General features: G+C 43.6%; 1 protein-coding gene across 27 annotated transcripts in view; it reads right to left on the bottom strand.

Annotated features, from left to right (window-relative positions):
• Positions 1-24,118, bottom strand: part of SORBS1 (sorbin and SH3 domain containing 1) — a 148,026-nt gene that overhangs the window by 77,012 nt on the left and 46,896 nt on the right. For 6 of the 27 annotated variants that reach the window (XM_065638410.1, XM_065638381.1, XM_065638379.1 and 3 more), the window contains exon 1: positions 1,389-1,521. In XM_065638410.1, the coding sequence (XP_065494482.1) occupies positions 1,389-1,444 (56 nt within the window). In that variant the 5' untranslated portion in view covers positions 1,445-1,521. Of the gene's footprint in view, positions 1-1,388; positions 1,526-2,141; positions 2,259-10,577; positions 10,688-24,118 lie in introns of those variants that run through there. The other 21 variants (XM_065638406.1, XM_065638401.1, XM_065638407.1 and 18 more) reach the window with 8 other exon arrangements.

A 24,118-nucleotide genomic window follows, 5' to 3' on the forward strand; every position in this document is an offset into this window, starting at 1 on the left:
CACAAGGGAGCTCTCTGGTCACAGCTCTTAGGCCGCCAACTCCTGAGGGAAAGCTGTAAATGATTTAACAGCATACCACAACCTGGGACAGTTCAGGACACTTAACTGAGACTCAAACAGGAATGTGGGCAGGGAGCACATAACTACAGAATTTGGGCTTTATTTACAGTTAAGGTTTAATTAATGACACCAGGTTTACCTTTTTGCAAAAGGGAAATCTTTCAGACAATCTGCAATAACTGCACCTAGCCAAGAGGACGCCGGTTTTATACTGCAGCTGGAAGAAACAGAAGATTCGTTGAGTTCAAGCTGTTGTGAGACTACTTGTAAGAGCTGTACAGCTGGGGCACTCTGCGTGCTGCACTCAACTCTCTGTACACCTCCGATACGGGGCCACTTGTGCCTCTGCAAAACAATTGCCGCAAATAAACAGACCCAAATTCCAGAAGCCTTAATTATGTATAACAATGGATTCATTCAGCTGACTGCAGGACTGAGGGACACAAACACTACATTGCATTTACTATAGTGAATGGCATTCTATAAATACGATCAATTAGATAATCTAAACAACATCCAGCAGCTTCTCTTGCATGATTTTGTATAACAAAGACTACAAAAGGCTGCCTTCACCTCTGTCACACACTCTCAGTGAAGTAGTAAATAAGAGGAAGTTGCATTAATTAGAAATACTAATTAGAGATTGACTAGTGTCACAAAGTTCATATCCAGATTACAAACATTTCACAATAATGAGGGTATAGAGAATATTCTGATGTACCTCTGACATATAAACCAGATACTTCATTGCTACAGACCACCTTATACCATTCCAGACACATCCCAAGATTCCCAGCTGTGTAAGGCAGAGGAATTGCACAGGCATTAACGAGTGCTCACTGTGGCAACCACACCAAACATTAATTTTTAATTATGATCTCTGCTAGCACTAGCTGTTTTAAAGCTCTGCACAAGCACTCACTAAGCAACAGCTAACACTTTTCAAGCTATGTAGATGATATTGCTATATTTTACGCAGAGATGGAAGATTTGGGCCTCTAGTCTATGCAACATCTGAAATCAGCTGAGCTGGCACAGTGTAATGAGGTGCACTTATAAAAAGCAACCTGTAAAACTGATATTTTCAGAATAAGCAAAACCAGTTTGAGAATTGGTCTCATTTACACACAACTGCAATGACCTCCAAGGAAACACATAACACTAAGTCTAGACAACGCATACGGAGAGCCAGGCATACCACACTTGCAGCACACCTTTGACAAGCCCAGGGATGCAAGTTGAAGTTAGACAGGGTCATTCTCCTCAGCCTTTGCCAAGCTGGGGGCATTGCTGCAGCAGAAAAATTGCCAGGGAACTGATTCATCTACCTGAATATCAGGCACAAAAAGGTCCCAGCAAAACTCAGAGGGTTGGTCACTGTCATGAATCCAAGGCCACACAGCAAACCCGAGCCTGGCAGGGAATTCAGGCTGGACTGCTGGCTTGCTAGCCTTGTCGGGCTGTGCTGCCTCTAATGTCACCTACACACTGCAATGAAGAACGAAGTGACTGCTCCTGTAGTCAGCACTGAAAACACTCTGAGAAAAACAAATTGCTGGTTTAAGCAACAGCCTGACATTCAAAGTGTCTCCAGAAATAGCAGACAGTTACATTCCAGAAGCCAGTTCTCATCTTCACTTTGCTCTGACTCCTCCAGCCTCAGGTGACCGAATTCATACATTGCTGAGAACTCCACATCCATTCTCATCACTTTCATTTTAGCAACTGCCTCAGAAGCAGCATTCAGGAATTGCTTTCAATCCCTCCTTCCCATAAAAATAGTCACGAGAAAGACCCAGTAAGGAGGCAAGGGCCTGCCCACTTCCCTTAATGAGAACACAAACCCATGTAATGACTACCTCGATATCTCCTCTCTTTTCAAGCAGCAACTGGAAATACCTATCCAAATGAAAGAAGCAATTTGAAAATCAGCACGTACTGCCCCAACAGACCTACCCTGAGTGCAGGGCACATTAGCGTATCACAGTGCCACCTAAAGTCCTGGCAGTTCAAGGCCCCAGCAGCTGTAGGAGGGGGGCTAGCTTTGACTAATTGTGACTAAAAAATACCAGTGCCCTTACCTTGATTGAGGCTTTTCAGTTAATGGTGCCATTTCCTTAGTCCCTTGATTTCACTCCATAAGAGGCACGAAAGAGTTAAGGAAACCTTTCACTGTGTTGCCCAGTCACTTGGCTGCTGAGGTGTAACAAATCAGTGGAGGCATCTCTCTCTCTCTGGCACCCTTAAATACTTTGCCCCTCCTACTGCTGTGCTTTAATTAGCCAGTTTGTTCTTAGTCACCTCATCCTGTCACTAGGCTTGCTCACCGTCAGCCGCCCCCACCCAGCCTGCCTGTCACTCCCCTGCCACTGTCATCAGGAAAGACACTGACTCTTCCTGCAGCTCTGGAGCTGAGGAAAGAGAGAAACTTTGAAGGTGACACTCCATGGTAGCATGGGTATGGGATGCACTTCAGAAGGGAAGTGACAGGCAGACCTTGAAGAAATATAGAAGTACAGGGAAAGTACTTAAAAAAACCACTTTGGGTTTGCTTTTATTATTTTTTTAAATTATTTTTTAAAGCAAGGCAGCATTTGCTTGTCAAGGAAGGAATATTTTCATTAGCACTGGACATGGCAGATCCTATTTCAATGGGCAGGAGCTGAAGTAGCAGCTAAAGTTTCTCCACTTGCCAGCTGAGATCTGTAGCATAAATATCTGACATGACACAAAGGAAAACTAACTGCTTGAATGGCTATTACATATTATATGCCCACTCCACTGGGCATCATAACAGGCATCAAAGGAACTTTTAGGCCACAAGCTGTAGTAGAGTGTTGCTAAAGTGGAGTGTCCCCATCACAGTGCAGCCTGGCTCCCCTTTAGACAGCCTAATACTCGCACAGGGGTGGAGGTGGTACCAGCTTTTAGGAGATCAAGGGTATACCTACGCACCCCTAGGCCTGGGCAGCCCATTGGTACAGAAGGTGAGCAGCAGCACAGGATCACACTTCCTTCCACGGTGAATGTCAACAGAACAAATGACTGGGACCAAGTCTTCCTGAAATCAGACCTTGGACTTTGGTTCATGCAAGACCAAGTAGTAGCTTAATAATGGTAATAATTTGAATGAGGCCCTCAAGTCTCTTGGTACTGTCCTTTGTCACCAGACCACAGCAAACAGTGCACCAAGCACTGCTGGCTTTCGTGATTGACACTTTGGAGTGTCTCTGTCTGCAGCCCATCTCTGGATTTTGATTCCTCAAATATGCATGTACATTTAACTGCTGCCAAACTCACATATTGAAAAAATGTACTGAAAATTACTGCAAGGCAATCGTCTCAGCATTCAAACAAGACCCAGAAAGCAACACAGATGGCAAGAGCTGCTGATTGTAGAAGGGCATAGAGCAAAGGTTACTGTGTGGGTCAATGCTTACTTTAACTTCAGATTCTTTCAGTAAAATGTTAGTGAAGGACACAGAACAAAGGTTTCTAAAGACCTACACACATAAACCCATACTGATACACTGTGAAATGCTGACTGAGGTTCTGTCAGCAACACAACCTGTCCTTTTTCCTGCCCAATACACCTTCTAGCATCCCAATACTTACCTCCCAAATGAAGCATTTAATTGTTAGCCAATATAGGCACAATTTTGGCTTGGTATATTGGCTAAAGTGGTTGGAAAATGCTGCTCTATCTTAGTTCATTTAAGATCAGTCCCATACCTCAGTGTGAACATGCCACTAGTAGTTCTAATAAGAGTAAACAAAGGGCCCCTGAGCCCACATTTGCTACCAAGTCCTAAAAGACTGATGATGGGGAACTTGTAACATGGGAGTTTTGGTTTCATTTACCCCAGCAGATATCAGAGGCTTTTTGCAGATTTAGGTCTGGATCTACGTTTATACTGCAGTCTCTTTAAAAGTCAGGTGTATTTGGTCTGGGTGGAAAAAGAAGAGCGTTATTTCAGACATATAAACAGTCAGAATAAAGGATAATAGAAAACAGTATGTTTTGAATGGTCAGACCCTACTGTCCTCTCTGGAAAAAAAAAAAAAATCCCCACATGTTGTTCTCAAAAACAAACCAGGAAAACTGACAAAAAAGCCCACAACATTGTCCAAAGTAAGCTGTGCAGTCATCACCAGCTCCTGTTACTTGAAACATACTTGTTTTAAAATATTGAGAGAATAGAAACCATACTGTAAAAATAACAGCTAGTGAACGAGAGAATGGCACCTAGGGAGGGGCAAAATAGGGAAGCATCCAGGAGCTGGATAAGCCTACCCTCATTATGTTTGCTCTGCTACCAAAGTAGTAAACAATTCCCTTCACTGGAGGGAGTGGGTTGTTCCAGTTATAAGTTACCCTGGGAAGCTTTCTGGACAATTCATAGTAGTTTTGTGTTTTGATAAATGTCACACAGTTGTACTAGCTATTTTATGCCACCCTATTCTGCTATGGGGCTAGGCTTTACAACCACTAGAAGAAGTCAAAGAGGTGCTGTGACACGCAGTTTAGAAAATGAGGTACTTCTGAAAGATCCAGGAGATGTTAAGCAAAAGTGATTGAGCTTACTTTATTCTGCAGATGAAGAAGGAAGGCAAGCAAACTTATATCATGCTCATGCTTTTAGTTCAGTACCCTCTGAGTTCTGTGGTTTGAATTGCAAAAGAAAACTCAGCCAAAATAACACGTTGCTGCTGGAGTTCCACCCAGTACCGTGAATGAGAACAAACTCATTCACCCAGCATCCTCACCCTGCTGGGCTAGCGCTTCTGCTTTGTTACGAAACAGCCACCCAGGTTCTGGTTAGGATACTTTACAGCACCCTCCCTGCTATCAGAGATGAGCCCTACCTTGCCCCAAAGCTCCCAACACCCAGATTCCCTTGGATGCCTCAGACCTGAGCCTGAACTCTGCAGCTCAGTCCTCCCCAGCTACGGGGACCAGTGTCACCACCAAACAAAATCTGGCTTCCGGCTGCCCCTACAACCTGCCAGGCAGCTTAATGCAACAGGACAGGAACTCAGTAAGCAATTACAGCTCAATCTGCCTTGCATGAAGGGGTTCAGCCTGTCACCAGAGACTGAGCAAAACTCCTTGTAAAGATGCATACAGGCCTTTTAAGAGATCTAGACAGGAACTTAACCTGCCAGTAGGAGTGAGCCTGCAGGGCAGAAGTAGCTAAGGGCTAGCAAGAGGCCACTGTAACGATAATGTGTCTATTAATCCAGTGAAAGCACATAATCTGCTAATCTCACACAGAGAACAGCACAGGCTGCAAGACAAACTGCTAGAAAAATTTCTTAAATGGCTGAGAAAAGCAAATGCATAATTTGTCTTCCTTGCTGAAGACTGAAGAACTGTCCTGGTGTCTCTTCTGGCTGTTGGAGATAAGGGATATGCTGTAGGCTGGTGATCCCTCACTTAAAACAGAAAAAAAAATACTGCCTGGTAGGACCACAGTTCAGCAGGATCTGGGATCTCCAGCATCTTAAGGGAGACTTCTGTGAGAGGCATGGCTCCCACTGCTGTCTTCTATTGACTGGAGCTGGGAAGTGCTGCCTCACACCAACACAAGCTGGGAGTGATCAGCTGTTCAGCAGCCACCTGAGCAGCAGCTTCTTCCAGCTCCCACTGATCTGCTGGCCTATTTAAACCCAAGCATAAAAGAAAGCATAACCTTGGCCATCTACCTTGAATAGCTGCTGACCCTGGTCCAAGCAATTTTGTAGAATTCAGGACCTGCTAAATACAACACTGCAGGGGAAAAACTTAGCGCTCAGTTATGCTTACCCAAGTCCTAAGGAAATTAATGGCAGTTACGGCATGTGGTCAACAAAACACACATCCTCACCTGCACATAAGCATCTCCAGCCCTTTGCACCCTGTAGTGCCACTTACACTCTGGCAAAATGGAAGCAAAACTTCCACGCTGTGATTTGTAGTATACATGCCAAACTGGGGGTGGGACATAAGGATTATGCTCACTGATTATTGGATTGTGTCTGCCAGGAGAACGCAGGCTCTGTTCCTATACTACACAAGAACATCGATGACACTTCATATAACAAGTTTAGTTTAGGTCAGAGTCATCCTTACTGATTCAACCAGCACCTCATTCAATGAAAGGCACCGCTGGCTGTGAAGGTAACAGAATACAGCCCAATCAGAACTAAAAGCTTTTGTTATGGCACCAGCTGTTTACCAGTACTCTTAAACTTCGTGCTGTAGAGCTTAAATTAACTTTAAGGTAAGGTCAGGACCAAATCATCTCTATGACATGCAAGAAAGCTGATTTTTGTAAAATTCTCTCATTTTTCTTCAGGCTTAAAATACTCAGATATTTAGCATAATGTCTGGGCCAGCAACCGAGTTTACTGCTTTTTCCAATGACAGTGATTTGGTAGGTTGTCAAAAGCAAAAAAAGGAGGTGTAGGAGTGCAGTAAAGGGAACTAGCAGAAGCAACAAAGAAAATTCAGACTGTGCGCTCTCTCTCCATCTCAGTATGTTCCTGCAATGCTTTTCCCTGCACCCTAATTGCTAAAGACAAGTGAATATCAAATTTGGCTACCCACAGCTGATCCTCTCTTCTCCAGGAACAGAACTACAGAGACAAAAAAAGCAACAAGTCTTCCAGCAGACAAGCCTGGGCATTCATGGAAATTAAGTTCCAGCAGTTCTGCCCAATGTACATGCTGTGTATGTCATTAGTAAGTAGAGATGCAGCCCGAAATACCAGGATGAGGAGAAATTTGTATTTCCTCTAACTTGGCCAGCTGGCTGGAATTATTAGCCAGTTACATTTGTAACTACGAAAGCTAATGAGAGAGTAATCATATCTCACATTTCACAGCTGAAAATCATCGCCTTTGAGAGTTAACGAGGGTTTAAATTCCTTGTTCTCGTTGATTCCTCTCCCTCAAACTGTGGCTGCCACAGAGTTTTGAAGGCCTCACTGACTTTAAATCTGTCCTCTAAGGGCAACACGAGTATAGGTGCATTGAGAGGAAATGTCCTTGAACCTCTTCAAGGAAACAAAGACAAAAGCTCATCTTCTCCCATCCCCTCCCACCACACCAACATTTCTTGCCAGAGTAAAGAAACAGCAACTGGATGACTAAGTAATGATAATGACTGCTGCTCAGCGCACTGCTGGGCTCTGATTAGATTCTTCTTGGCTTTTAACCAGATTACAACAAAACAAAACAAAACAAACCAGAACAAATTGGTCATTTAGGACTGGCCTATTAGCATCAGTACAGGGCTCAATCAAGATGCTCCTGGGTCATTGTCTCTATCCAGAAAGTCCAGACCCTTCACTGTGGTGACTTGGAATGAAGTAAACAAAGACATTGCCCATCAGGCCATGAGCTGCTCCCATGACCCTTTGTATCAAAAGTTCCTTAGCCTGAAAAACACAGCTTAACAGGCCTTGGGGAACCATCCACCTCTGGAGGCTCGGCGGCGTTGAAGTTCTCACATCCTATAGTAACTGCCCTGTACTGAATAGGCAGGAGCTATGAATCTATGAGCAGATTGGGAAGACATTAAGGAAAACATTTGAAACACACTGTCCCTTCCAGCATCTCTGCCTCATCGAGTCTCCATCTGTTCCCAAAAGTTCAACGGAAAAAATGAAAACTCCATCTTCCTGCTTTCTATAAACTCACTCTCACTGTTACTGCTCTGGTTTCTGGCACAATGTTGCACCATTTAAACCTCTTTTACAGTCTAAGATGGGCAGAGCCAGTGTGGAGCTGGTGTGACCAGCTGGCTGGAACAAAAATGACATTCTGGGCAACGCCTTTCTCTAGGAGACACCCTGCTCTGTCCCCAGGGAAAGCAGAAAAAGGAGGGCACATTGCAACTTACAGCAGCCTGCCTGAATAACCTTCAGCATTCACTCGAAGCAATGAACTTGGGAACTGAATAAGGATGCAGCTATCGACCAGCGGGCCCTGGGAAATCTGGCCGTCAGTGAGAACAGTAACTCTTCAGCAACGCTTGCAACAGCTCTCTGCATGGCAGTTTTTCTCTTCTGTGAGAGAAACGGAGAGCCTTGGTAGCATTATCCACACTTTGCCTCCTCCACCTATGATAGCAAAAGATTTAGTCAAGATTTTCCCACTGTGTTTTCATAAACCTACTTTGTTTCCTGGTGCTAGATATTTTTTTCCCCTCTCTGTGCCTTTGGTCCAGCTTGTCAGGCCCGGAACTGTTTTGTCTCCACTAAGTGCCAGATGCCTGGACTAATGGTCTGAAGTGAATAGTTGATCTGCAGCATGCATTGCAGGTCACATTAAAAACTAACACAATGCCTTAATCAAAGCTTTAAAAACAACAAATGCAAAATAGCATGGCGTACAAGTGCTTCCCTGCATTCCCATGAGCGTCCAACTAAAGGAAAAGAGTCATCAGACTATAGAAAAACAAATATTCTCTCATATAAAAAGGTAATTTAAAGAGAGCTCCACCTAACCTGGAATGGAGGCTAAAGAGTAAGCCATTCTTCTCCAAACTCTTAGATGGGCTATCCAGGCCCTGGTACTCAATGCTATGCACCTCTTGAAGCATAGATGTGCCATGCCTTGGTGTCACTTGACAGCCAGTAGGATTGAGCAGGGGATAAGGAAAGAAGGAAAGGAGATGTCATCACTTGCTTGACGACATAGGTCAGCCACAGCGCAAGCATGAAGCACTGCAACTTGCAGGCATGTCTCTGAGTATCAAGGCTTCTTGGAGATGCTCTTTTTCCAGATCAATGCCTGACCGCGTCTTTCTGGCTGGAGGAGAACCAAGTACTGCATTCCCTTCCCTCTAAAGCAGCCAAACGAGAGAAGTAAACTTCCCTCCCTTTTGCAGCCAAAGCACAGGATCATATTCAGATCTGGTGTAAAACAGCCCATCTCTAAAAGAGATCAAGTAATTATGATAGTTCAACAGCTGGGTCCATGTGATTTTGCTTATAAGGCAGCAGGAGAAGAATGACATAAAACTTGGCTTGATATATCCCAAAAGCTTCCCCAGCTTCCTCTCCAACAGCCTAGACTTTCATTCCTCAGAGGACTAGCTCATGAAAGACACAGCACAGTCAGGCTGGCAAGAGCCTCTGCATGTTCAGTGTGCAAGAGACTGATTCCCTTACTGGAAGGGCTCTGTATCACCTAAGGAGAGAGATACAAGCAACCTTCGAGAATCACGATGTCAGTATGAATGTTCCTTTGGCATGGAGACAAACATCAGGTACGGTGTTACATGGGAAAGGAGGCGAGATGACCGTACGGAGCTGAAATTTGAGACCATTAGAGCACCCATGCAAAGGGAAAGACAGGAGACATGGCTCCCCTGATGCTTTCAGTCTTTCCAGAAACAGAGAAAGAAGTAACCCAAAGGAGTTTTATTTACCATGTCTTGGATGCCAGAGATTCAGTCTTTGTAACTGCTGCTTTGACCTTTCCCTTCTCAATCACAAACAGGGTCTGTATCAGAGTCATCCTCAGGGGAAAAAATGGTCTCAAGAGCTTGACATGTGAGCCTCAGCCTCCATCCTAAGACTTCAGCTTCAATGCAGAGTCCTCAAAGGCTGACCCACTTTTGCCTCAGGCAAGTAAGAATATCAAACCTTATCTCAGAACTGTCAAGTCTCTTTCAACCCAGGACTTAATCTTAGACCAAATGGTACCACATCATCTCCTCTAAAGAAAACAAATCAGCTTCACCAGTATTTGTAGCTGTCCTGTCTGCAGCCACCCTAAATGTAGCCCAGTAGCCCCTTGGTGATTTGACTTCATCTTATGTCATCAACTCCATAACTCACCCAAACCTTGATCTCAGTCCAACAGCTCCTGTCCACTCTAAAACTACTACAGCAAGTCAAGTCACACATCGCAACAGCCACCCAAACCTACCCCAATGGCCTCTTACAGGTGAGTGAGTGAATCCAGTTCACTATTGCCGTGCAGGCAAGCACCAATGCTAAACTCAGATTCGTACCCTATTCAAGACCAACAGCTAAACTTTGGTCCTTACCCTAAAACTTAACCCTCACTCCAATTCCAAAATCCCACTACCTCCCTATGTTTCTGACCTACATTGAGGCACAAAATATTTACTGGCACCAGCATCAAAATAAACAGAAAAGGGTGTAACAACTGTAGATAATAAACAAAGAACACATCTGATGGTGGCAAAGGTGAATTTAATCCTTGCTGGGACAACTATGATTTATCTAATGCATCCACAAGTCACAACAAAAATAGCACTTGGAACTTGATCCTCTTTCAAGAACTAGACCTTTTGACTGGCTCACCTACCAAAAAAACCATATAATACAGTGGTGTTCTCACCAACATGTTGCTTTCTGCTGCACAACCCAAGTAGGCTGCTACTAGGAAGAAAAGCTCCTTCACTGCAAGTGATAGAGATAAATGCAATTTTGGTGCCCCAAGTCAGGATGTGGTCTCCCAGTGATATGCTCCTTCCCCTTCCCTTCAGGGTACTCACACCAGTCAGCTGGCTGAACACTTCAGGCCCAGCTGAGAAGGACAGAATCCTCTGACAGCAACTTCCACTCGTCTTCTCTTCACATGCAACTACTATATAACAACGCATACCTACAAAAGTCAAAGAAGAAGAAAATGCTATTAGTGCCACTAGTCTTGCTTTTCAACACAGTTACTGAGAGGGCTGCACCAAAGCAATCAGCCATTCACAGAAATAACGTTACCTTTAGATGAAGCAATTCCCTCTGCTTTACCATGCAGGAAGCACATTTAGTATAAACAGCAGTCTGACCAGATCCACATCTCAGCATCCCATGTGTGAGAACCCATAATTACAGTTGTCTCCAGGGAAGGCTGAAAACCACATCCGTTTTCCTGCCTTTCTGCTAGAGATTCCCCTCCAAGCAGTAAGGACAGCTGAATAGCAGAAATACTCATGCCTCCCTACAACCTACAGTCTGTTGACTAATGTGAATCGCTGATGATTTCAGCTTAATTTAGTGGTTTGCAAAATGCAGAAACAGAGAAGTGAATACGTATCTCACGCAGCTATCCCTGATGCATAAACAGGTTTGGCTGATAAGAGCATGGGCTGGGAGCGAAGGGTAAGGACAGCCATGACATGTTAATAACTTCGCACATGCATTAATAACTCTCCACATGTGTTAATAATTCCCCACATGTATTAATAACTCCCCACTGCAAGGAATAAAAGCCCTCAGAAGAATGGGCAGGTAGCAGACACATACGAAGAACCATACATCATGTTGTCTTTGGATAAATTCCTTAGTTAGGGTACACAGCTATGCAGACAGCCACAGAGGCAGAATTCACAGAGGACAATTTTTTTTTTTTTTTTTTGCATGCATTGACAGTTACTAAATGTGACTATTTAACTCCAATCCAATATTAAGTCTAAATTATTAGATTTGACATTGACTTGATAGATGGCTGTGCAGCTTTATTGTTTCACTCAATAACATTAACAGCAGCCTGGCTTTAGCAAGATGTCTTTGCAGTTTGATTTATAAGGTAAGTATTGACACCACTCAACTTTAATCATGTCATTTATCAGGCTGAACTAGGTAGCCAGTCACCCTACGCTTCTTCTGTACTGAGAGGAGAGAGAGGTTCTTCCAGAGGGCAATGCAGCCTCTCTCTACACTGCCGCCTTCATACTTCTCTGTATTCAACAACTTAAAAAAAAAAAATCTTGAAGGGACCAACTAGCAAAGTTACATGCCTACACTGGATGATTGAACAAATTCTCTTGTGAATTTATTCAGGCTCTGAGGGGAGTGGAGTCACATTTATTTCATCAAGCAGTGCAAGACCAGAACCTCCAAGGGCCTGGTACAACCAGCCTGTCAGCCAATAAGCCTCACCAGCTAGATGTCCTCATGACAGTGCAGGTAGGGCACAAATATGACATGGAGAAAACAGAAGGTGATGCTCAGAGGTAAAAACTCTTGTAGAGTACCAGGGACCTTGCCTGGGAGCCATCTCAGGACATGCTCACACAACTCCAATAATATGACGTTTTTACAAGTCTCAAGACTTCTTTCAAGACCAGCTAATATCCCCAAACGATGAACCTAGAAGAACCAGGCTAGTTTTTCAATAAAACTAGAATAGTCCTAGGAAAACACAAGTTGAAACTAATTAAAGCTTTCTATCTAGGACAGTCCAATAGTTTCTCCATCTCCAACAAGCAGATAGGGATCACTGAAAAGACACATTTGGAAGGCTTATTGCTAGTACGGGGAAGAAAATTTCCTATGAAGTTGTCCGGAATATGCACCACGAGAGAGTTAATATTCCAGCAGCAAGGTCAAGCCCTGGTTTTGCTGCGACACAAGAAGCTGCCCTGCTGGCATTAACTACAGCGTGTTTGCTTTCCCAACCTGCCTGTCCTTGTGAGTTGGCAAAAGGCTGAAGCTGGCCAGAGTCCCAGCTACCAAAAGCTGCCCAACGCAGAGAGCTTGTTACTCATCACAAGGACTAAGAGCTAGGTTGAGAGGGGGACGAGAGAGTAAATGGCACAAAAACCAGCTCACAGAAACTCCTCTGGTACTGAGAGTTGTTGTGGCAAAGGCTCTAACCTGGCACATGGCCTTGGAGAGCAGCAAGACACAGGAATATAGATGCAGGGTATGGCCGGTCTGTGCCTCAATCTGGAAGACACAGCTAAACATTCAAACTTTCCCTGTGGAAATATGCACTGTATCAGCTTCTGGAGGACCATAAGCAGCTATTTTGGTGAAAAATCAATGCAGGATTGACAGAAGGATTCAGTTTGGACAAACTTTATGTCTGCTGCTGTTAGTGACAAAACTTCCCTTCCTATCAGTGGCGGCAAAATTAGGGCAGCTGACAGTGTCAGAGATGAAGGACATGGCCAAAAACTTTTCAACATTTTTTAATTTTAATTTTGTTAGTCTTCAGCTGTATTCCGGCTTTATCTGCTCTTAAGAGTTTGATTTCCACTGTAACAGAAAAGTCTGTTGAAAGACTTTCCACTGAATAATGCAAAAGGTACTTGGACTCTTCCTACACAAGGAGCCAACACACCAGGCCCCTGACAGCAACTGAACTGCTCAGCAAGCTGCAAAAAGCAGCAAAGCATCATATAACCCACTCAGTGCTCCCACCTGGAAACTTTGAGTGAATGCAGCAATGTGACAGCTGAATGCTGAAATCAAGCAAACTGAGGAGAAAACAAAAAACCACCACAAAACCAAAATAACTCACCACATTGCTAGTAAAGAGGTTTCCTGCATATTTTGGCTGGCTTTGTTTGTTTTAAGCAGGGGTTTCCCCAACTCTAAACACACCTTGAGTTTCCAGTGCTTAGTTCCACAGTCACAGAAATCACTGTGGCATAGGCAAAACTGCAGTCCGTGCAGTTCTGATGCATAAAGCTACAGCCTTAGGCTGTCCTGGTATCCAAACCTGCCGTAAGGGGCTTTTCAGAGTAACATGGGAAGGAAATAGCAGGAACAAGAGATGACCCAAAAGTACCAAGGTCTACATTTTTACATGTGTTTCTCAAGGCTGCTCTATTCATGCTGAGTGGCTGACAATACGATGACAGTGCAGCTCCTTCTCTCTTTCTCAGATCAACAGCCAGTAACCTGGCTCTTCTTAAAAGGGCTGGACACAGGCCACACTCAAACCGCAACCCCACAGAGAAAGGAACGCTGCCAGAAGCAAAAAGGAGAGGTGAGAAATAGGAGAAAACTCCTTATTGCAGATAGTGGCCAGGCATAATCCATCAAGACAAGTTTATGTGTACACTTGTAAGCTCTGGTAATGACACCTAGTCACAACTAACCCGCTGCAGACACGGACATCAGCTCAGCATGCTGCTATTCTTGCATTAATTTTCCACGCGTCACAGCTTGATCTCACACAGAACCAAGCAGACAGCACAGCTTCCAGTACCCCCATAGGCAGCAATGGAAAACACTGTCCAAGTGATCTCACACCCGAGCACAACAGGAGGGCAGCAGACACACACACAGCCCTGAGCTCAAGAACTGGAGGTGCTAAGCAAAAGAAACAGAGGAGTTTCACATTGTTTTCAAGGTAAAAAGAGAAAGGGGCTGACCCTGCTTGACTTCATTATGTTGTTTGTACAGCACCATGTGCTTTGGGCACTCAGCTGCAAAATCAAAGCAAGTACAATGGCAATGAAAACATCATCAGACACTTCAGTGTGGGGCCACCTTTGCAATGGAAAAGCAAAAAAACAACATTACTCTGATCTAAAGGCCATTTAGAAAACAACAACTTTAAGCAGCTCTGTTAGATTAGAGCTGCATTAGATGAGAAGTGATTTAACCTGATCATACAACACCAGGATCAGTGCGAAGAACAAACTGTAGCTCCCACTTTCCTAGCACAATGCTCTTTTCACTGGTCCATACTGCCTCCAAGGCTGAAAATTGAGCCCTATCTTTTGAACGTATTTCCATTGAAAACTGCTTGTCACCATCCCACCTGCTCAAGGTTACCACTCCTCACAGTGCTGGTAGCAGGAGTGTCCATGTGAGCACTCCATAATCTGCAAAAGGCAGAATCCACCAAGTTAAACTGAACAACCAGGGAAGATCACCTATTTTCTCAGTGCTGATCAGATAGTGCTCACATGCACTCTTCAGCTGGCAAACCTGTGAGTGACATCAACCATTGGTATCAGTACAGCAACAAGCAGCAATGTGGAAGGGAGGATAAGGGTCCCTGTCTTCAACCTGAGCAACTGTTTGCTAAGTTGATGCTTGTCCTCGGTCTCAGATATGGTTACATTCTTCCACTCTGGAAGTCATAAGACTTGTGGTTCAGGTAAGAAGAGCTATCAATGGATCTTTCAAAAATTTCTTATCTGAGCCACTCCATCTTGTGAGTTCTAGCTTTGTAAGTATCAAATTCAACAAAAATGCCACTCTCAGCTAGTGCAGCAAAGATCAGATTCTGGTAACATTTTTACTAATTACTAATAACAATAACACTGAGAATCAACCTGTTATTGATAAGCCATCTCTAATGTTATTGGCTTTTGGATAGTTTATTAGATTTTACCAAAGAAAGAGTTTGTATGTGATCTATATGGACTGTTTAGGGACAGATGGCCAGAGTTCAGTCTGTGTCTGCAGACTGGAATGACTCACAGAATAGTGCTTTGGGCCAACAGGAAGAGTAAAGACAACAGTGATGCTGCTATTAATCCACATGCTGGGCCAAATCCTGCAAAAGCATGCAATTCCTAGTGAAGTCAACGAAAGACACACAAGTACATTCTAGGGTAGCTCTTGATCTCTCAAAACTGTTCTAGATTTTCTGCAATATAAAAAAGAACTCTTAACTGACAGACCTTTCATCTTAGAGAGTTTATGTAAACCAGTGGCTTTTCTCATCCACTGCTCAACAAACACGACCCATATAGTATGTGATCTCCAAATGCAAATTCCTCACATGGACTACTTGGGTTCAACTCTGTTGAGAAAACACTGTCAGCACATAACAGATTAGCTCAAGATGCCTTCTCAGAAGCAGCAACTCTTGGCTGCTGCTGAAATTCCTCTTTTGGGTTTGTTCAGCCCATGCCCGAAAGTTTGCTTTTACCTGCCTAAATGAGTCAGCAAAATCCATTTCACGTCTTCTCCAATGCATGGCAGGCAACACACGGCTGCACGGCACAGCTGTCTGTGCCAGCGTGGCGCAGAGCACCCTCTTGGCTCAGGTGTGGCTTCATGGCTGGACACACCAGCCCACGGCATAACCAGCAGTGATTTACAGAGAGAAACCACTCAGAAGCAGCGAATATAGACCAGTACGGATTAAAGCAGTGCAGTCTTCCCCCGCTCCCGCCCCCAGAAAAAAACAAACAAACAAAAACAACAAACAAAACAAACCCACACAAAAAAACCCCAAAGAAACAACAACAAAAAACCACAACACCAACATATAGGCATGAAGGAAGCTGAAGAGAATGGTCAGTGGTAACTCTCAGTCTAACACAGAATTCAAGAATGCATCTGCACACAAAGGGAGAAGACAAGGGGATTTCTATGGAGGAGTTATCCCACATTCTCAGTTCTTCTTCATCTCCATCTCAAAGCGGAGGACAGGACTAAACAGATAACAAACATACGCTGCAAAATAAAGGAACATAGTACATCTTCATGACAAACACAGAGAACCAAGCTTGTAGATGAACACTGATCCACTCTCAGATTTGGTCATTAAGATATAATTTCAGCAATGTGCAGTTGCTTACCCCTACTACCCATCGGTTACCTCTTGAAAGGTAAAGAAGAAGGTGTCACCAAGAGGTAGGGGATGAACAGAAAGAACAACACTACAGCAACGCCAGAGCTTAGGGCATATTGTCACTTTGTCACCATTTTCCATTAGCCAATATTGTCAGCTCCATAGAGGTGAGACACGACTTAGCCCAGAGTAATACCATCCAGATACAGAGGTTACTCTCAACTGACCCCAAACTAAGTGAGATTACAGTCAACCCCTCCCCTTCCCACCTCTTTCATCACCTCTATATTTAACTACAGATTAACTCATTTCCTCTTTCCACATGAGATTAAAGTGCACCGAGTGCTGTCAGCTCAAGCAGGGCCTCAATGCATCCTCATGTACATCACCACTCAGTACATGTATTAAAGGATGTCAAGGAGGAGAATGAGTCACACGCTTCATACTCACAAAACTACACAGTTGCTTCTCAAGAAGTAAAACTGGCAAGCAGCCTAGGCCCCAAAATAGTCAGAGATACCTCCGATTCTAATCTTCCCCCATCTGTTACATAAATCTTATAGATATAAGAAGTGCCACTATTTACCAATGTGTTTGAATGAACTGTGGGTCAGTGACCAAGGCAAAGGGTCAAACACATAGTGACTTGGTCTCTGGGCAGCGTGTTGATTACACTTCTCTAGGAGGAAACAATAGCCCCTCATTCCAGGGAGAGAGGGAAAATAATGCAATAATGCGCTGAGGTCACACTCACCATGTTCAGTTCTAAAAGGCTGAGAACTATATAACTGCCTAGAAAAAAAAGACCCACAGCAGGGAAGGGAGAGAGAAAGAAATGGCCGTGCATGATCTCCCCACCCTGTGCACTATCACTCGCGAAAGGCTTTGCACCAAGGATGAAAATGCTGCTGTCACAGAGAGGTGCTCCATGCGGGGAGGGGGCGGCAGCCACAGTTCAGAGGGTGCGGGGATCCCCCCTCGCTGCGCTCTGACCCTGGCCACAGCCAGTGCCCGCTACTCCCGTGGAAAGCAGGCTCCTTTTCCTCTCTGCGTCTCAAGAACACTGTGGAAGGAAGACAGTATTTTATTTCTACCTGACCTCTCTGCAAATCACTTGGAGCCCTAAGGTGTAAGATCTTTATCACGGCTCGAGGCAAACATTAAGTGGCTGTAAATAAAGCTGGGACTTTAAATCCGGCCACATGAGTTAACTCCACAGTGAATATAACTTTCCACAGCTAACAACTATGGTAATGAATTTTACCTCGACGAGCACAGAAAGGATGAAGCATGCAAAATTCAGAACAGGAGTCAGTTTCTTGCCTTAGGTTTTATATCAATAATCCTTTAAAGTACAAGCACTTATTTTCCTTATCTCTCTAATTCAAAAATCTCTCTTGTTCTAGTACTTCAAGAGAAGAGGCCCCCTTTATTTTCAGTGGCTGCAATATCGGGCCTCAGTATATCTGCCAAGAACAATAGAAAATTAATGTGGACAGTGAGCAGGGAAACATGCAGAAGAGCCACTGGCATTTGCTCCAGCAGAACAGCTGAAATAAGTTGTCAGTCCCCTTTACTGTATCCTCCAGCTGCACTGCCTGGCAAAGGGGGCTATTAAAGGAAAGAAAATGCTTACAACAAGCTTATGAAACATCTCAAAAGCAATCACTGTGTCTCCATTACTCAAGAAACTCTGGAACGACAAACAGATGGATTTGAGAAAAGGAACAGTGGAATGACACAAAAAGGGTTCAGCTGTAGATTGCAGGAGCAATGGGGCATGTCAGGCAGATGTACCGTTGCCAGAGCAGAATCTGTCTGATCTAATGCAGAGGCTGCATTGCCTGTGAATGGAATCACAACGTGCTGGACAAAGATAGACACAACTGTTATGATTTGGTGCTGCCATGCATGTACCGAAAGAGAGACAACCATACACCAAAATACAGAGAACAAAAGGTAAAGTACCTGAATTCTCCCATGAAAAAGATCTACCCTGCAGAGATCAATAACCACTACGGTGGTGGTGTTTCTCTTCCATCTCAGGCACCCCAGAGGGTTATAAATAGGTTGCAACGATTTGCAAACATCTTCCATTTTTTTTAAGCGCAGGCTTTGGGCTGAAGGTGTCCTGAAATCTTTTTTTTTTCGGCAATATGAGGTCACTGTATAAAATTTACAGCAAACTTAGGACACATCTAAAAATCAATAGCAGGCTTCCAGTGATTTAAGAAACTGTGAAATGCTGAACAGATGGAAATGAGGAAAGGAACGGTGCATTGCATGGGGTCACTATCAGCTCACGGAAAAGCTGACACAGAGGTAACTGTCCATGAGCTGTGTAACTGATGTGAAATGTCCCTCTGCTTTCTCTGTGCATTAGCTCCACGTTGGAATGAAACTGCGAGGGCCTCACGTAAGCAAGTTGCATTTCTTGCTTCTATCCCTGTCTGTGCACGTGCTTACACACACCCCCCCACGTTTGCATATTTGCCTATTTTATTTTTCCACCAAGACTTTATAAATGGTGTTCTTTTTCTCTTTGTTGCCCTTTTAACTCAGAAATTAGACTCTGAAAAACACGATCCGTTCTTGGCAGAACAAAGGGCAATTGCTAAGGCTCTCAATCAGGACTGCAGGAAAAGAGAAATGCTTCCTATTCTAAAGAACAAATTCATGTTTCATATTTCTTTAAATGTCATGCTGTTTTGATGTCTTTATACATAAGAAAATTGATTGTAATCATTATGAGAAAAATTCTCACGAGATTCCCTGCCAACTCTGTATCTTGTACTTGAACACTGCAAGTGACAAAGTAGCTGGCAAAGTTACATCAAGCATGATTGCATCCTTAAAATGCGTGAGAACATCTCACTAAGAAAAATCTCCTGCTCAGACGACCTTTGTAGGAGCCTAAAACCTATTAAACAGCAGCTCTCAGAGGATCAGCGTTTGGGCCAGAGCATGCAGAGTTACAGCTACTTACACGCTGCAGGGTACTGCTCCAGGATGCTGAAAGGGGGAACACAAGGCGGTTTCAAGGCTACTCCGGTTGCTGCTGGATTATGCAGCACCTTGCCTATGGTGGTAGGGGCCCACAAATGTGATGTAAGATAATTCCTGCTTGTCTCAAGAACAGAAAGGTAGTAATGGAAGGAGCAGCCCTGAGCCAGGTACATGGAAGCTGTTAAGTCTTGGGGACCACATCGTCACCTGGGCTGGGATTTGTCATGCTCCAGGCAACAGCCACAGAAGAATCTTGGAGCAGCTGCCCAGAAAATCTGACTGACTGACCAATGTATAATTAAGTAATACTGAGGAACCTTGAAAGATCAGACAACTGAATCAAACGAATGCTTGAGAGACTAAAAATGACAAACATACATTGAGGTTACAAGGAAAGATTAGAGGAATATTTAGCTGGAGAAGACAGAAGAAAAGAGGAAAAGCTGACTGATTTCGGGCTGCAAGTGAAGTAATGACTGAATAATTGTGAAGCAAGACTGGGATGTGCCGATTTATCCTACTTCATGCTATAAAAAGGCAGTAAATGTAATAGATATTCTTTTATGAAAATAATTTTAAAAGGTGGCATAAAATCAGCCTGAGGAATTTATTAACACAGGGCAAGGAGGGAATACTTCAGGGAAATAGCTTTACTAGCTTTCAGAAAGGATTAGACAATTATATTAACATAAATAATACGTAGAGCTGGGAGAGCTACATGAAGAATTACAAGGATAATCAGCCCAAAGGCATCACTCTCTTCCATTTTTGCAGCCTCGTACTTGTGTCTTCAGGCAGGGTCTGCCCTTTCTGAGTCACTGTTGGAATTAAAAAGGCTGTAAAATTCCTGTTTGGCCTTTCCATGGTCTTGTGCGTGACAGGGGTCCAAAACATGGGGGAGCACTGGTTCAAGCTCTTCTCAGAAGTGTTGGGTTGTGCCAATACCAGTCAGTAAGCCTACGGTTTTGTCTGGTACAACGACTGGTATTTCTGTTCCTCTAGCAAGCTGGAAAGCTAATGAGCACAGCAGCAAGTTGCTTGCTTTAGCTCAAGAGTCCTTCTCCCCCTAAAGTCTGCCCCAGCCATGACTCCGTCTGCTCCTATGAATGAAGATAAGCACCAAAAAACTCCATCTTTGGTCTTCATACTCAGACCACCATGAAATGTACAAACTTTGACAGAGATTCATTTCTTGTAAACTGGGTTTAAAAGGCACTCTGCCTCCAACAAAGCTCTGATGCTAAAATACCAGCCCAGATTTTTAACATCCACTGTTCCAGCAACTGAAGTAGTTCCAAAATGTTGCTGCAAAAATACTGAAGTCTTCTCACATAGCTCTAGTCAAGTAATAACATTCAGTCCTTAACCAAAAATGTCCCAGGGAATTCTCAAAGCTTGAACTCATCCAGAATTGCCCACAATCACTTATGAAGCTGCTCTAAACCATATAAAATCTCCTAGTCAGTTAAGAATGGACACAGCACAAAGTGACACCTCCCTATTCGATACACCCTGGGACACTGCACATCTAGTATGGTGTCGTCAGCTCTTTTAATGAGTGGCATTTTCATAAAGCCTCTCCTGGTGGAAACAGAAGATTGCATGAGAATCTCAGCTTTCATCTAAAATAAATAAAAAAACAACCCCCAAAATAAAAAGCAGGCAGTTACTGACAGTCATGGTGAAGAACCAAACTTGAAGAACCAGAAACAATCAGAACCAGAAGGTAAATGAAAGTCATTCTAACATATATTCTTACATGACAAAACCCCCTCATGATTCTTTAAATGAAATCACTTAATTTGGGGTGGGGGGAGCCACATGCTCATTCAAGAACATTTGAAGTGGCAATACCATGAACATACGTGTGACTTGACATCATCTTCCAGGCATTCTCTCTTGGGAAACATGGATCCTATTTTAACCTAAAGGCCCACAGTATCAAAGGGCAAGGGAGGGGAGAGTCATAAAAGAAGAAGCTGAAATGCTGCCGAACAGAATGATTTTCTAAATACTTGGTGACATTTCTTAGAAGCCACCGCCTCCCTTTGATCATGACACAAGTGCTCTGCGTGCTGGGAGCAGGACGATGCTCTGCTCTGTTGATGGCCCCCCAGCAGAGCCCAATTGCCCATGCACAGAGACCTGGAGCAGCGAACATCTCAGACCACTACTACATCCTGCCAGGTGTCACACACAGCTATAAAGAGCCAAATCTGAATAAAATCAGAGGTCTTCTTCAGTCTCTTAGCACTGAAGTCTAACATGTCCAGTAATCCCAAAAGTGCAAGGGAGGGGAGAGCTGAATCTCAAAGAGGACACCACCTTCCCACTTGTTTTCCATGAACATACTTGACAGGAAGCTCTGTCCTCCTCCTCTGAGACAGGAGACACGTCTCGGTCAGCCAGGAAACGTGAGAACAGGATGTTGAGCTCAATGAAAAGAAGGTGTTAGAGTCAAAGCAGTAGCTCTCTTTGGATCCAGCTCCTTTTCACAGTTACTCTGCAGCAGGCATGAAACAGAATTCGATCCTGCCTCCCAGGAGGCCTTCTCTCCCTGTGAAGTCAGGAGACCCAACCAGTTGCAAGTCAAACATGGACTGAAAGCAGAAGGCACAGCCATGCAAACTCTTGTGCTTCGACTGCCATTCCCATGATAGCTGGGTTTTCCTATGAAGTCTGAGCTGATGTAGCTCATGCAGTAACCAGGAATCTTAGGTTCCAACCAAAAAAAAAAAAGTGTTCTGGAAATGTAGGGCTATACAGAGATAGGTGAGCAAGCCCTGAGCTAGGTGCTACCTGGCTATGTCAGCACTGTGCTCCTGGGCACAAGGCAGGCTGCTCCAGGTCCCCAGGTGAGATCAATTATGTGTTCATGTGGGTATTTCTACTGTAAATATACACCAGGCCTAGGCAGTGTTTACTTCTCACATTCCTAAAGACTGACTTCCCTTTCAAGGCTCTATTTATTGCCTCCAGAGGCCCAGGCTGTCAGCATCATCCTCCGGAGCCAATAACTACCTGCACTTTGTGCAAAAGTGAGCACCGTACATCCGCTGCAGAAGAGCTGTAATGGTTCCATCACCTTGCAGAGTAGGTATAGCCATCCCTAACGGGTTATTTCCTTTTTCTTTTGTTTGCCCCCGCCCCTTTTTTAATTAAAGAACTATATGAATATTTAAGAACCTCAGCTTTCTTTGTGGCTACAAAAAATAATTTGAAAAACATTTTCAAAGGCCCAGAACAAAACAAAAATCAAAATGGCACAGAAAGATCCTGGTTCAATTTAAAAATTCAGGTACCTTGTAATATATTAACCATAACAAACTTGTTGCCTTGAAAGTACTTCTATTCATTTGGATTCTACCAAATGCAGAGGCAGATACACTTCATAGCTAAATATGCCATGGGATGCGAGATATAATGGTAATCCAGTTAAGAAGGGAGCACACCTGCTCAGGTTGTACAGAACATCTCTCTGAAGAGCACTAACAACAACATCAATGCTTCCTCATCCTGAACTTGTATGCTGGCCCCTCACATTTTAGAGGTGTCACTCGGGATGGTGAAAGGGTAGTATGACAACATGATTTACGTATCTTTATACCTGCTCCAAGAGGTCACTCACCAGAATAGATGCTGTCCATGATTTTGAATAACCAGATTTCCCATGATATATTATTAAAGTATTCATATCTGTGAACCAGCCAAGCTTTGATTACTTTCCTCTTGTTTACAGCTCTGCATAAAATGCAAGTCATAAAATCAAGTTGTTTTTTTAACTTTTGTAAGCATACTGAAGTTTCAGAACTAATCCTATAAACTAGATTCTCTGGGCTTTCAAAGCTTCCCTAATATGGTCATTAAATATCTGAGAGATGAGGACACCTCACAAATACTCAAATGAACCATAAACTCTTCAGACATATAATTAAAAAAAAAGTCAGAGACAAAAGATATGGCAGATTACAAATTCATGCCAAGAGACAACTAAGCCATGCACTTGACAAGAGCAGCAAAGATATCTAGGATAGCAGAGACGGAACAGTCAAATAAGGTTGCAGAATTTCAAAAAGAAGGAAGGATACTGTTGTAAGGCTGACTATGACAAAGTTATCCAGTAGTGTTGCGATTTGTAAAATGGTTCTGAGGTGACATTGGTCCATGTTTCCATTTTTAAAAACAAGAAAAAGTATTAAAATCCAAGAGAGGCACAGGAGTAATTTATCTGGCATTAGACATCCAAATAAAACTTGTTTTTTATTCAGTGCTGCATAAAATTCTAGATACTCTTGCAGAGGTCTTTGCAAACATTTATACATTTAATCCAAGCCAAAACTTTCAACCTAAGACAGTGCTGCCATTTATGAGGCCACATCTTGGCTAGATGAATTCTCTATTAACCCTTCATCAGATCTCGTGCAGAGCCTCTTCTCCTTCAGACCTAAGGACTGAAATTTATACCTGAAGACTCCTTTGACTTCATGGAGCTTCACAGACTAGACCAAATCAGTGCTGTGGAGAAACAAGCATACTAATAGAAAGAGGATAAACTCTCTTCTCATTCCTTTCAGCCATGTATCATCTATCACACCACACTTTTTTAACTAAGGTGTGGAACTTAGCGGACACTCCCCATGTAGGCAGCTCGCTTGTCCTAGCCAAGGGGCTGCTAAGCAGAGCCTGGCCATTCATTCAGAAGTGGAGATTGCTTTGGCTCAAGCAGACAATTTCCTCTGGACAGTAAGGGCTAGAAAGACCTTT

This window comes from Caloenas nicobarica, chromosome 7 (assembly GCF_036013445.1).
Source record: "Caloenas nicobarica isolate bCalNic1 chromosome 7, bCalNic1.hap1, whole genome shotgun sequence".
NCBI classification, from domain to species: domain Eukaryota; kingdom Metazoa; phylum Chordata; class Aves; order Columbiformes; family Columbidae; genus Caloenas; species Caloenas nicobarica.